Below are 16,006 nucleotides of genomic sequence, written 5' to 3' on the forward strand. Positions count from 1 at the left end.
AAATAATCCAGACACTTCAGCTACCTAGAATTCTGATGTGGAGAGGACATTTGAGTTTGCTTTGGCTGCGATAGAAGCAAAACTTTCCAGACACTGATAACCTTGAGAAGCAGCACAACTGTCAAGTGGTGCACACACAGACACACACACACACATTCCTGATACAAACATTGCCAGCAGCCAGAGCTCAACACACACTCTCTCCAGATGCACATTTTCTCTCCAGATCAATCATCTAGCGTCTGGAATAGTCATCAGAACCTGTAGGTAAAGTGTAAGATGAGGAATGTGGCAAAATATTCTCGACTTAATTCAGTCACATCCCTCCCCAGTGGATCACAGTTTAGTTCAATCACTTCATTTTGACATTAACAAAGCCATCATGGACTTCATGCTGTTCAAGCCATGAATTTCAAACTTAAATCAGTTCCAATTTTGCCTCTCTGGCTACAGAACCCTATCCATGGAAGTTAATGAGTGTGAAATATCGATAGGGGCAGAGAAATCAAACGAACGCCCACTTAATGCATAAAGATCCCAAAACACCCTGAACAGTCCACATTACTTAACCACATGTACCATCAAAAAGGTCTGCAAATTGATAACTTGCCATTTCAGATACTGATGGTCTCATTATTGCCAACTATTGAACTCACAGGCAGACATTTGGATACACAGAGCCTCAGCAGCACAACACATCTTATCAGACCCGAAATGTCTGAGTTGTATGTACGACGAGGACTGGATGATGCTGGCAGGTGTCACAATTACTACTTTTGTCACGCGGAGCACTTTGATCTGGATCCTTTAAAGATCTTCACATTTAAAGATCAGACCGGGAATTAGAACAGAGGTTGAAAAGAAAAACCCTGCACTCCGTTCAGCTTGTCCTCTTTTTTTGAGGTCAATTAAAACTACCCTAGGGTTGTGTCTGCAGAGAAATAGCTATGGATGTATAGTTTCACAGTTGCACAACAATGTCAATTTCTTTTAGGAGGGATTTTTATAATTAATCTCCTTAAAAAATCCAAGCAGAGAGCCACAAGTTGCTGTTTATTTATAACATCTATGAGCAGGAGATGGATAAGGGGCAGATTCTCATTTATTTGCAATGGTTAATATGCAGACAAATCTGGCTTCCACAGCAAAAGTGCAAACACGTATATTTTTAACTGTGAGCTTGCATTTTTGCCAGTATGCACATTTTAGAAAATGTGCCAAAGTTACGTCTTGTTTGCAAATACCTACATGCAATATTGCCGAGTAGCTTTAAAGTTAAAAAAAAAAAAGGTTAAAAATATTAATGGATTTTTCAAAAATCCATTAAAAACAGCCCAGAGATACTGCTGCACTGATGAGCATAATCCATCATTTTAAATGAGACAACTTTGGTAATTTCTCCAAGCATGGCTTTACCGGGCTGCTAATTACCACATTTAGTGGAACTATTTTCACTTCTTTCAAACAGGACGCACTCTTACATAACAGTGCAGGCAGCAAAGAGGCAAAACTAAATATAAAGAACTGTTCTCACATTCTGTTACTGCAGAACAGATCTACTTTAAATATTAATGCACTGATTGTGCCCTTTTCATGGTTCTATAGGGAGAAGTCATTTAATTTTCAGAGATGGAGTCTATTCATCAATGCAGCAGCATGTTGCTAAAAGCCGCCTTTAATGTATTTTTGAAAACAGCAGGGGCTTATGACTCAAACATGTTGGGCAAACCTGCAGCTGCTTCTGACAGCGACAGCAAATGCACAGTGCATGACTCTTCACAGGTCTGCGCTGGTTCTACTGGATTTACAGTTAAAGCAGAGGCAAGAAACATCTGCAGTACATATATCGTGTAAATATTCCAGTAGAACGATACTTTTTAGTGGTCTGACGGAAAGATGTTTGCCAAATCCAACTGAACCCGACTAACTTTGTATTAAATCTTTTTGTGTTTTTTTTTTTACTCAAATACTTATACAAATGCTGACACTTACAGGTACAGTTATACATGGTCGGAAATACAAATACTCTTGAGATAGATCTCACAAAGAGCGACAATTCTCATGTCTGAATGACAAATATGAAGTCAGAAATGAATGGACTAAAAGCATGTGGTAAGCTACCTCTACGATGGACCCAGGAACTGCCCCTGAAACACTAATTAAAGATTCTATAGGAGCTTTGTTTCTTCAGAAATTACATGTTAATTTGTGAGCTAACGAGGTGCTCGAAGGTGCATTTTGTTTGCTGCCAGCCCAGCTGCTAATTTCATCTTTACAGCACTTAAAGGGCATGTTTCTACACTGTAGGAAAAAAAGGGGAAAGCAAAAGCTACTGTCTGCATGGTAAATGTGTAACCTAGATAGCTACTGGTTAGCTTAGCACAAAAACTATGGGGAAAAAAAAAGCAGATAATATGGGGCTGCTAACTTAACCGAGTACTAATCTTGATAATAATCACAGTTTCCCACAATTAAATGAACACAATGGACTGCATTATTAGTCCACCAAGGAACACGGCAGAGTTATGTGATGATCAGCACTGGTTTGTCTGTCTATCCATCTGTTTGTCTGTTTGCAACATTACTCAAAAACAGATTTCAATGAAATTTTCAGGGAAGGTCAGAAACGACACAAGGGCCACCTGATTAGAGTTTGGCAGTGATGCATCTTATAGTCTGGATCCACAGATTTGTTAAAGATTTTAGAGAGACTTAGAGTGTTTATTTGTGAGCTTTTGGAAGTGCTATTCTGTTTCCTTAGGATAAAAAACAGGATAGCCATTTCCCTTGTTTTCAAGATTTGTGCTAAGCTAAGCCACATTTTTCACAGAGACATGAGTGTGGTCTCAACCTTCTCATTCAGTGCATTACCCTAAATATCTCATTATTTCTCTAAAGTAAATGACCTGAAAATAACGCAAATTGCAATGAACATTTCAGAGTTTCTTATATAATTATGCAGCTGCCGAGAATTAGAATATGCTGTTTTTAAATGTCCACCAACACATATTTGTCTGAACAGAGAGATTAGAAATGTAAAAAAAAAAGGGATTTGCAGGAAAGCAACTAGGTGTGTAATGATGTGGGAGTTCAGTTCTTCACAGCAAACAGCTGGTTGATATTTCTGTGTCACAAATCCTGGTTTCAACAACTCTGTGGGTAAATTATTTTATGTGCATTAAGTAGATAAGTTCCCTGTGCATGAATAAATCCACTGTATGCAGTACCACGCTGTATGTCAATATCCTGGAAGGTCAATAAACTGCAGCGAGGAGGGAGTCATCCTCATATGCATAGAACTCACAGAAATGTGGTGTTATATCTTCAGCAATCATCCTTGTTCAATCTTCCACTCGGAGTGGCTCTGTGGGGAATCAAACCCACTTGATGTATATCTTTCCTATTGTATATTCATTGTCTGAATAGGCTCGTCTTGCAGAGCTTTACTGCTCAAACAACAGCACGGCTGACTGTGTTAGATAGCCGCCGTTTTCCATAAATCCGCCCAGTGTGTGTGAGATTATTACTCGTGTGGTTTGTCGGAGATCAACAGCTAGATGACGGAAATTAGAGCAACTAGTCTTCATACTTTCAAAAGATTACATTTGCGGTTTGATATTATGTTATTTTCTCTCCTTCTCTCGTATACACATTACAGACAGAGACGCACAATCACATAACAAACACAGTAGATGTTAAGTCTGGCTTTAGTGGAGGGTTTTTTATGTCGGCACTGTGGGAGGAGTAATTTGGGGTGAATGTAGATTTTGAGGAAATAATGTGAGACTGTTGATATTTCCATAATTCTTCCCCTTTCAAGGAGGAATTCTCAGGCACCAAGCTTCTACTATTTTTAGCATTTTTAGTGCAGTTGTCTTGAAGTGGTGGGTAAACCGTCCACAACAACCCACTATCAGCTGGTGAAGGGACAAGGTAGATTTCCTCATATCTCACTTGGAAATGAATGGGGACATTAAAATGCATAAGTTTCCTGCCTTGAATCTAAATAAAAATGCTAATGAAACTCTGTGGGTATTAATAATGTAGAGGACGAGCTGCCTTTTATTTGCTAAGGAAACATTTCAAGAAAGCCTCTAAACAGTGACAGACACAACTTGTTTTGATGTACCAGGATTTATGACACTACATATCCTCTTGACATTTTAAAAATTAAAACACCATCTAATTAAGACTTTAATTACAGCCAGGTTTTGTAGCTAGCTGAATAATGGAATATGACTATGCATAATACTGTATTATATATGTATCTTTGCACTTCCTACAGGGACTAATTATGAGCTTATAAAAAAAGACTAATTTATGATATAACACTTGAGTCTGCCCTTTGGCCTGCTTCACAACTCTCATGGGTTCTTCGTGTTCATGCCATTAGCTCATATGCCATAAGGAGATTAAAATTAAACCGCGCAGCCATGATATCTATATATAATGAATCTGTCCAGTATTACTAACCAGTTAAGACAGCACGAGGATGAGATGCTTGAAGGAGTCAAACAACATGTGCCACATGTTTGCATTGTCACTCTAGGGTCATTAAATGACACTATTCATTGTGAAGAGTCTGACTCCAGTGATAGGAGGAAAATTGAATATTGTTCAGGCAATGAAAGAGACTAAATATTTCTTTTTCTTTTTTTTCCTTAAACTGAATTTTCTGTTTCACAATATACAGCCCGATTGTCTTATGGGCTTTCCAATTACCTGAGCAGCTCTGGTAAAATGAAAAGTTAAAGTGAATACATGTTCATGCTCCAACAGGAGTGATTTGGTTAAAATATGATTGACTTCCTGAATACAAAAGCATCGACTTTCACACTCCGCTGGGGTATAATTATGCTTCTGCAGCTCCTGCCAAGAGACACCCTCAAGCGTGTGACCACAGGGGGTTGGAAATTTTATATGACATGCATGTCAGTTTTTTTTTTTAATGCATTTAGAAAGGAACAAGCCTAAGTTTGATTGTCTGATAATCATATTGCAACATCTCTTTTTATTCCTATGTGTACTGATTTGAGTTTTGGCTTGTCCTGGCTGCCTTTTTCCTGTATAAAGCTTATGTTGACCAGCTAGTCAATATCTTCAACAGTCACCCTGTGAGACTCTTTGTGGATAATTATTCCATTACTGTCAATATTTTAGAGTCAATACTGCGAAGCATATTTACTCACATTATGTTGACAGAGGATGATGAAGTCTTGCTTACTTCTCAAAATAAAACTTGCAACAACCCAGTTGCACCAGCTCTGCATAAGTTCCATAGGCTGTCTATAAAAGACAGACTTAGCCACCGTGACATCGCCTGTTGGTTAGGGGACTACTGTTCTGAAGCTCTGAGTTTGGCATTCGGCCATTGTCATCTTGCTTTTTAAATCAGGAATAACAAGCAAGAGGTGGATCTGACCGAGCACTCGAGGGCACTACACAGTAACACTACTATGGCAAACAAAAGTCAATCACAGTGTAGTCCTCCCTTAAAGCATGGCCTGCTTCATTCAGTTTCACCCTAAACTGGCCCTTAATTTACATAATGAACATCATGGTGTATTGAAAAACATGTAAAACTAGCGAATATGATCACAAAGTAATTAGGAAAACTTTTACTGACAAAACAAACCAAGTAAAAAGTACAGCCATTTTCTCATAGATTTCTCTTCAATTGGATTTTTTTTTTTTTTTTGCATACAATGGAGTTGCCCCCTGCTGGCTGTTAAGGCTCTGTCATGCACAATGTTGTTTGTGTTGCATTTGCGACTGGGTTTTGCACACTACTTGTGAGGAGCTGGAGAGCACAGACAAAACAGTTTTCAAAACTTCCATGACTACATCACCTCGTCTTTTCAGGACAAAAGGCCCTAGTTTTCATTGTTTTATCGTTTCCATTGGCTACACGGGCATACATCATAGTGTGTGTCAACTATGTTACACTATGGTGAACTTTAAGCGTGCAAGCTTGTTGAACAGTGTGCTGCATGTGCACTGAGCTTGACGTAGAGGTAAACTATCACTGCGTGGCATAAATCACTGGAATGAATGACTTTCAGACCACAGTTCTAGTGTTCTGTACGGAAAAGGTCATTAGAAATAATGTTGGAGAGGGCACTTCTGCACTGGCTTAAATTTTTAAAGATCCATGTTTTTATAAAGTGAATAAACTAAGCTAACCTACAAAGCAAATGAAGCCCGCTAATATAGATAATACATTCCGCAACTGTAATGTATGATGCTGGGGCTTTCAAGAACTGCCGCTGCAAAAACCATTATAGTCATTGAAACCTCGAGATAATTATGCACTTATGCCTACATATAATTAAACTGAAACTCTCAAAGCCCCTATAGCTGACCTGGATGAGCAGGCATCCCACGTATAAGTACTATAGTCCCTGAGGCGGTATCCCTAGATTTTCCTGGTCCAGGGTAATGTGCTGCATGTCATTAGCTGGAACGTGGATTATTATAGAGCTACATGACAGGGAGGTCAAGACAACAGATGTGTCAGTACAAAATCCAAAATTCTGAAAAAGTGACACTATCTATACTATATGGTACAGAAAGTTCTGCAGCTGTCATAAAGAGCCCACTGGAGATTTTGACTTCTCTCCAACAATATCAGCAAGTGCAGGTGGAGCAGGTCCACTGTGACCTCATGAAGCTCATCGAGAGAGTGCCAAGAGTCTGCAAAGAAGTAATCAAAGCAAAGGGTGGCTATTTTGAAGAATCTAAAATATAAAACATGTTTTGGCTAATTTCACACTTTCTTGTTCACTGCATAATTCCATATGTGTTCATTCATAGTTTTGATGCCTACAGTGAGAATCTACAATTTAAATGGTCATGAAAATAAAGAAAAACCATTAAATGAGAAGGTGTGTTCAAACTTTTGACTGGTAGTGTATAATGTTGGAGTAGATGTTCAAAGACCAATTATAGACGACCAAAAGTCAGAATGCAACCAGTGCTGAATCTGGAACAAACACCTTAAATTGATCTAAGCAGCTCAAAAATACCCAAATCTGTACACAGAAGTCATATCAACAGCATGTCATCACAATGAAATGAAATGGTGAACTGTGACAGCTCATATGTCATAGCAGTGCTCCACACACATTAGCAAAGGCTAACTTAGCTCGTTTAGGCTCACGTAGCAATAGTTCATAACACCGAGCTGGGTGCTGCTGATAAGGTTAACATGCTACTGACATCACTGTTCAGCCTGTCAACATGTAGCTATGTGTGCATGTGTATGTGTGTGCATGTGTATGTGTGTGCATGTGTATGTGTGTGCATGTGTATGTGTGTGCATGTGTATGTGTGTGCGTGCGTGTGTGTGCGTGCACACTGCGGCTTCTATGCTTTTCATTGAGCTCCACCTGATAACTGAAACCCATTAAAGGCCTGTTAACAATATCAGCATGAGGAGGATGTTGAGCAGAAGAGACCAACACACACAGCCAACCATATCTGAAGCCTCTCAGAGGCAGAAAATATGACAAAAACTCACATCAAAGTCCTCACGCAGAATACACATAACCGGGTTTTATGACACATTATTGTATATTTTAAACACTTGCAGCTACATTCCGCCACGTTTTGTAATGTTCATGTATTTACATATTTTTATTACACCTGGGCTATTCATCATTTGGAGGGTTTTTCTCATACATCAGGCCGCTGGGCACTGCAGTTGAAAAACTAATGCACCTTATAAAGTACACATTTTTGAAACTTTTTGGCTCAACGTTGTTAAATAAAAGCAATGTCTGTTTTTATGAGCTCCAATTTCAGGGTTGTTTTTTTTTTTCAAAGGCATTGCAGTTGTTTTAATTGGTTTAATTTGCTGTGCCATCAAAATTAACATAAAAAAAATCATAGAATTTTAGTAAGACCAATACTAACAACTAAATTCCTGGTGTCACAACATCCCAATTACAAGGAGGACCAGCTGCAGATAATGTTTCATTAAAAAAAAAAAAAAGACATGAAATATATCAGTTTTAGCTAAATGACCACATAATACTAATTTGTGACTCTAAACTGTGAATAATACTGCTGAGTGGGCAAAATAGCAAAATAAAATTATAAGGCACAGTCAGTTCAGTTTAATATATGGTTTGTGTCCAAAACTGCATTTTTTTATAGGAATTATTATTGCGTCTAATAGAACAATTTTGAAAGTTGTACTGGTGCAACAAAAACTCCAAAAGAAATTTGGTAATAGTTAAGAATTCGGCAAAACTGAACAGCTAACGGGTTATAAATAGGTGCTTCAGCTCAGGATCTCTGCAGCCGCTGCAAAGCAGAGAGTTAAGTCTAAAAAGTTGCACAGTACATTTTTCAAATCTCCAGCTAACAAATACACTGCTTGAACTAAGTCGGGGATGGAGTCTCTCCCAGCATGCAGCGGCAGGAAAACACCCCGCCTGTCCATCACAGCGCTAATATACCCTGACATACAATTCAAACACAGCCAGACTAACGCACACATGTACTGTAGGCAGAGAGCTGCTTGTGTTTGGACAGAAGGAACCAGTCCAATGTATCCACTGTGACACAGTGGAAAAACACCTTCAGACTTTGCAACACAAACCTCACTCACTCCTTAATTATTGCTGGTTTACAGAGGTCTTCAAGCTAATCGCTTTTCAGATGCTTGATCATTGGAGGACATTTAATATTTGTTGATATGCATCAAGTGTGCCACAGCGAAGATAAAAACAGGAGAGGTGTGCCTTTCCAGGCCTTTTATCTAATTTAACACCGATTGCCAATCACTCAGCTACATTCAGGGCATCTGCAGCCTTCAAAAAAGCCGAATTTAGGATTGCTGTTTCATGTTTCATTCCCTGAAAATGGCATTCAAATAGCCTTATAATAAAAAATAAATAAATATCCTGCTCATGATGATTGACATAAATTGGCCAAGTAAAAACAGGCTCCCGGGAAATAACCTGCATTTGAAAGAGCACTGCAGATGCACCTGGGTTTGGAATCTTCCATGAAGGACATAAAAATAGAGAATTAACACAGAGGGTAAATCTTTCGTTGGTTAAAACTGTTTAAGCCCCTGCAAAATTCTGACTTTAGTTACCATGGAAGCACAATCAAGCTCCTACTTAACACCCTGAAATTTCTCACCAGGTGATCATAGATATGCATGATGGAGCTGGAGAGCCTCCTGCAACAAGTATAACTCAGCTTAACTGTGTAATTTTAACCATTAGTCAGTAGTAAATGGAGAGTGGGAAATGTGGGAAAACTGAACACAATCTAGACTGAATTAAGGTGCAGGTTTGTGTGTCCCTCGAGGCTCAGGTATCTTAAGATTTAACAGCAAATGCTCAGAGTGCCTGCAACACAGGGCTCCGGGGACTGATGAAATTAAAGGTGTCCAGCAGAGGCGATAAGAGGCCAAATGTATGAAAAGATGGGTCAGAGGCTATAGATATAATTGAAGCAAGTACCGAAAATTTTACATAAAAATATTGGCAGTTACAGCAACATATGCAAGGAAATGAGTGAAGTAGCACATATGACAAATCAAGTTGCATGTGCATGTAACCAAAAATATGCAATTTACTGCTTTTCTAATTAGCCTGTGATTCATTTGGTGCATTATATGTACGTTGGAGTTTTCTTTAAGCAGCCTACGCACAGAATATGAATGACTGCTAAAGGTCACATCATTTGTTTTCTTGTTCAAGTCGCCTAAACACAATACCCAATTAAATATGAAGCCTTTAAGAAAGCTCGTTGAGCAAATGTCTGTCTGACAAAAGAAAATTAACAATAGCCATAAAATTACTAAGCCACCAGTGCTGTATAACTGGAAAACCAGCAAGAAATGTATCAATCTTTTACTGAAAAAAAAACCTGATTTATATTTTGATCTCATATGGTGAGAAATCCACCACCACTGATGTTAAGATAAAATAGTGTTAATAATCAAAATATAACATATATAAAATAATGTTAATAATCAATATGAAAAATATTAAGTTATAGGAGTTAAGATTAAGTGTGTTGCTGCTATAACCTACCAAACCATAACGGATGAAGTTTCATTTGAAGGAACGTTCCACCAGACTCCAGTCAAACATATGGTAACTTAAAGTGCCCTTGCTTATCCGTAAAATTACAGGGATTATATAATGAGAAAATGGGATTTAGGTCATTAGTTGAGTCTTTTGATGGATTCGTCGTGAACGTACAGCTAAATGATAAACGAAATCCCGCCGTATTTTAACGGGTTTTGTTCTAAACTTGTAGCATCGCAAACATCAGTCGCTCACTCCTAGAGGACGATGCGTCGTTATTTAACGAGGGAAATTTTTCAAAGTTGTAAATTTGATCGGATAAGCGCGCAATCGTTTGCTAAATGCATGCCGAATTGTGCAGAAGCTCAGATTAGTTTGGAAATTGATATCTCAAAGTCATATGTATTTTTAAGCGTTTATATGCAAGAAAACAACAAACCGTTGGATTTTTAAAGGTAGTCTGGAGTCCCCTACACATTAAGCATCAAACTGCGCGTGAGCTCTTTTTCCTAGTCCTCCAGGAAATACATGAAATTGCTCAGTGATTTAAGTTGATTCCTATAAAAATTAACAGGTGTACTTGCCGAAGTGGGAACCAGGAGGCTGGCGGGTCGCTCGATCAGCTCAGGTTGCTGTTTCCCGGTCACATTCATCTCCCATACAGCCGCTTTCTCTGTCCGCTGACTTCGACGAGAGTTTCTCAAGTCATTTATCCGGCGAATAACACTGCGAGTGTTATTCACCGGCGTCCCGTTTACCGGCGGATGCAGACGGAGGAAGCATGTCCGTGGGGTCTCTCCCTGAAAGCTGTCCGTATCCAGAGATTAGAGCAGTTAGTGCCGCTGCGGGGACAGATGAGGAGTCTCTGCTTGTTTCTTCTCTCCGGCTCAGCCCGAAGTGTCTGCTGCTCATCAAGCTGCATGACTCCCCACCTGCTGCCTGCCGGTCCTCCGTTAACCATTCCTGCGTCAAGGCTCCGCACATTAACCCGTTCACCGGGACTCAACCCGCAGTGGCACCTAATCAACAGAAATCATTCATAAATCTGTTAGCTGTGCGTCTTTAATTAGCGCTAGTGTACTCTAAAGAAGGCAACACTGCAATCGGAAAGATTAGTCTTCATTAAAGATACAAAACAGCATGAAAATACACCTGAAGCTCAGGTCTTCAACTCTGTTCAAGTCCCCCTAAAAAATCTGCAAAAAGTTCCCACTTGATCTGAGAATCAACTGATATTTTTTATGTGCAGTATCTTTAATGAGGAATGCAAGAATTGTATCTTTGTACTATGAATATTATCCGTTACAGACCCTTGAATAATGTGTAACATGACAATATTAAAAATGATTTTGACACAGAAGGAGTCAAGGCTAGTACCAAAATGTAGCTGCAAGTGAAACTTCTCATATGCTAATGTTAAGTAGGGAAAGGTAGCCCCCTGTAAAAACAATGTCCATTTTCTTTTAAAATACATTGAATATCAACATATGTACACAAGAAGCATGTGTACATGAACACATTTAGAGAATAATTAAAACATATCAAACTAAAACATCACTGTAAAACAAGAAAAGCACTCAGATTGCAGTACTCCACCAAGGCTGCTCAGTCTTGTATCATTTCCAACGGATGAAATCTTTAATAAAAAACGAGCTTATGCAGAGCACAGGTGTGTGGTATGTATGTTTACGTTATGTACAGACACCAAATCGCGTGACCCAAATATGTAGGGTGGCGGGAATTGATGGGACTCGAAATTACCCCAATTTAAGCAATTGTTCCTTGTATGATTTCCTATGGATAAGTCCCAGTGGATTTGTAGTAGGATGCAATCATGTGATCTCAGCAGGCAGCCATGACGCTGTGCCACTATCTCAGAACGGGAAATCCTTAATAAAGCCGTGGATCCAGACTATAAGCTGCATCACTGCCAAAATCTAATGAGGTGGTCCGTGTGTCATTTCTGACCTTCCCTGAAAATTTCATCCAAATCCATTATTCTGTTTTTGTGTAATGTTGTGCAAAGACAGATTCACATGGATCGTCACATAACTCCGCTGGTTCCTTGGCAGAGTAACTAACTGTGAAATAAATGGGTAATTTAATCTCACAAGTGGCTTTGAGGTGACACAAACATATTACTTATGCATAAAATTAAGAATATTCTCCAATTTTAAAGTTGCACTGACTTTTACTACAACATATGCTACATAAAACATATAGGAATTATTAAATATTCTTCTTTTTAAACAATTTTATTATTGCCAATTACACTGCCTGTCAACAAAAAAGAAGAAAAGAGCAGCCTGGATTTAACAAGAAAATAGGTAAGAGCCTTCCATTGGATAATTACTGCAGTGATGAATATGTTTCAGCTGGCATCAACTTATTTAACTCAAGTTGATGCAGTGAGGAGCTTCTCATTTCTTAAACAACCGTGTCGGAAGACATATCCTGTGGTCGTGGAAAGGATGTTAATCTGTCTCAGAAGAGCCAAATTATTGGGCTGCTTCAAGCAAAGAAAACAACTAAGGAGATTTCTGAAACTTCTAAAATCATGTTAAAAATCATCTAACGCATTATTAAAACCTGGAAGGATAGTGGTGAACCATCATCTTCGAGGAAGAAATGTGGTCATGATCATGATCAGAGGTCACTTAAACGTTTGGTGAAATCTTATCATAAGAAATCAACAGTATAACTCACGGCTATGTTTAATAGCGAAAGTAAGAGCATTTCCATATGCGCAATGTGAAGGGAACTCAAGGGATTGGGATTAAACAGCTGTGTAGCCCTTAGAAAACATTGATCAGTGAGGCTAATCAGAAAAAGACATCAGTTTGCTATGGCACATAAAGATTGAACTCTGGAGCAAAGGTCATATGGTCTGATGAGTCCAGATTTACCGTGTTCCAAAGTGATGGACGCATCACGGCAAGAACACAGGCGGATGAAGTGATGCACTCATCATGCCTAGTGCCTACCATACAAGTCTGTGGTGGTTAGGGTTATGATCTGGGGTTGCACAGGCATGTTCCAAGATAATAATACCAGGATTCATGGGGCTCGCATTGTGAATGAGGGGTTCAGTTAGCATGAGACATCATTTTCACGCATGTACTCCACAGAGTCCAGACCTCAGCCTCATTGAGAGTCTTTGCGATGTGCTGGAGAAGACTTTGCACTGTGGTCCGACTCTCCCATCATCAATATAAGATCTTGGCAGAAAATTAATCCAACTCTGGACAGAAATAAATGCTGTGACATTGCAGAAGCTGATTGAAATGATGCCACAGTGAAGGTGTGTCATTTTCAGAGCTAAAGCCAGTCCAACAAAATATTAGAGTGTGCGACTTTTGTTTTTGGACGTGCAGCGTAATTGACAATTGAGGAACCTATACAACAAATGTTATAGCTTTACTTTATTATAATTGATATTGGAATTCATAACAAAAAATAATGTCAAATCAACAGAGATGTTTAGCTGACAGTAGCTAAGAATTCAAGCCAGCTAGCTAGTGCTACGGCTAGCTAATATAGCGTAACGTTATTAGCTTATCCTAAAGCCATGTAGTTCACCTTTAAGACATACAATATTACATGTTCTGCTGCTGGGAAGCTAATATATTACTGTATTTGATGATGAGGTACATAATTTATCAGAAATGTAATGTTAGCAAGGCTAAATTATGAAAATCACTGATACCCATGTGAAACTTTTACCTCATGTTAGGGGGCAGCTTTCTCCGAAAGTCTTGCTCCTACATTTTCACATATTACAGGAAAAGTTTGTGTTATTTTTTTGTTCAAATTAATAGTTAACCCTCCACATAACATCCGTGCGAACAGTAAAGAAATGTTTGTATTCTGTTAAAAAACCACAGAGGCTGATTTTGTACTGTCAGATGTTACATCATCTTACATCAAAACCACTTCTTTTGATTTTCTCAGACCAGTGAAAGGATCTCAATATTTTTTAAAGATTAGTAAAGTTACAGTATTCTCAGAGAAAAGACCTGAAATGAAAAGGACTGAATCTAATGGTCAGAAGGGGAAATATGGAAGAGGACTTCTTAGTCGGTTCACCCTAGAACTTGTTCTGACCAACCATCTATCCAACATGCTGATGTGAGCCTTGAAAGTTTATCCAAAATGTACTTTATAAAGTTTATTCTGGTGGAATTACCAGAAAACAGATAACACATTCAGGGTGCCAATGCTGGTTTCAATTATTTTGTGTCAAAGATATTTTACTATTACTGAAACTATATCCCATAATACTGAGCCCCATTTGAGGAAAAAATCCTGCTGAACAAAAATAGATTTTGACTGTGGATTGTGGCACCTGGAGTGGATATGAAATTGATTAGATTGCAGGTTTTAACAAAACTCCAATGTGTTTTCCAGCCATGAAAATTTCATGTTTCTATCTCCTGTAGTAACAAAGTTATGAGGTTTGAAAAATGCAGGAAAAAGTAACATAAATTGAAAAGCACAACATTTCAGCCCACCTATGTACTTCAAGGGCTTGGAACTCAGAAGATATTCATAGTATGAAGGTAAAAGTTTGCGTGGCTGTATTAAATATACAAAAGTTAATGCACAAAAAAAGGAAAGAGGCACTGATTGATTTTTCATGGAACGACCCAACCAGCTTCCCTGAGCATGTTAAAGCTTAATGGACACTGGCACAAATTAATTTCTGTGGACGTTTGGGAACCCTCAGAGACAGAGCTTGTGGGTAGCAGGCTTTTCCCTGTTACAAGGATGATGGCTCATTGATTTTTGTTTGTTTATTTGTGTAGAGCCAGTCTTGCCACTGATTCCTCATAGCTGGCCTGAGGAAACCTATGCTGCCCGACTCCCACAGCCTCCAGACTCACATTGGATTTAAGTGGTAGAGACAGATTTACACACCAAGTATGATTCCTCTTCCAATACCCATCGCTTTGTCAGGAGCCATAGAGGCTATAAATAGAGCCCCTCAACTACCTAAGTGCACACAGTACCTGAGAGATGGTGTCATTTTGTGTGTTACAGGCCTATAATCAGTGACAGACTTTTGCTTTATGTTTTTTTTTTTCATGTTCAGGATTAGAGCTTTATGTGAATCTGGGAGGGTAACAATGATGAAGCGCTTCAGTGCAATATATTACAGCAGGATGCTATCATCGAAGAACGTGAAAAGGTATCATCAGAGAAGTGGAAGAGGTGCGACTGTTAGGAAAGCTACTCCAGCTTCATACTTGAACAGCATCTCACAAAATCTAAAGAAATTGTGTTTTAGGCCTGTTTGTGCTTAATGTGCAGCCTTGGGTTTTAGTTGAACAGTCATCAAGGAGCAGAGTAGGAACGTTAAAAAGAAACAGATTGAATGCTGAAAAGAAAAGTTCAGAGTCAAGACTGCTGTATAGATAAATCTCTCACTTGTTAAAACATACTTCTATACAATAATGTAATGTCAGAAAAAACTGAAGTACTTCTGTCCAGGAAACATGGTCCTGAAAGTCCACTGGAGCAAAAAGTGACATTTTAATCTTAGTGATGAAGTTCATTAGTGCATGAGAGTTAAATAATACACTGATAACAGGGCAGATTTTATTCATATGTCTTCGAAAAGAAACCAAGGCAGCCACCTTAGCACAAAAATTTCCTCAGTGGGGGTACCAAAAAGAAGTAAAAGCCACTAGTGTACCATACAGAGGCCTAGAATAGCACAAAAACACCCTGAGATCTGCCTTTTTTTCCCCCCAGAGGAGGCATAACGCAGGTGTACATAGTAAAATAAATGATGGCTGCATTCCATTTAGCTGTCTCACTTTCAAGGTCCTGCTAGTCTGTGGCTCTTGTTGGGATGCTTCAACAAACCTTTCGTTAAAATCGATATCCCCAGTTCAATTCAGGTCAGCTTTATTTATAGAGGAGCAATTCACGGCATAAGTCATCTCAGGACA

At 38.8% G+C, this 16,006-nt stretch overlaps 1 protein-coding gene across 3 annotated transcripts in view; it reads right to left on the minus strand.

Annotated features, from left to right (window-relative positions):
- Nucleotides 1-11,007, minus strand: part of sntg2 (syntrophin, gamma 2) — a 116,534-nt gene extending 105,527 nt beyond the window's left edge. For 2 of the 3 annotated variants that reach the window (XM_023261194.3, XM_035943928.2), the window contains exon 1: nt 10,637-11,007. In XM_023261194.3, coding sequence (XP_023116962.2) covers nt 10,637-10,705 — 69 coding nt within the window. In that variant the 5' untranslated portion in view covers nt 10,706-11,007. The remainder of the gene's footprint in view (nt 1-10,636) is intronic. The other variant, XM_023261191.3, reaches the window with a different exon arrangement.
- Nucleotides 11,008-16,006: the final 4,999 nt, after the last annotated feature.

Source organism: Amphiprion ocellaris, chromosome 20 (genome assembly GCF_022539595.1).
Source record: "Amphiprion ocellaris isolate individual 3 ecotype Okinawa chromosome 20, ASM2253959v1, whole genome shotgun sequence".
Taxonomy (NCBI): Eukaryota; Metazoa; Chordata; class Actinopteri; family Pomacentridae; genus Amphiprion; species Amphiprion ocellaris.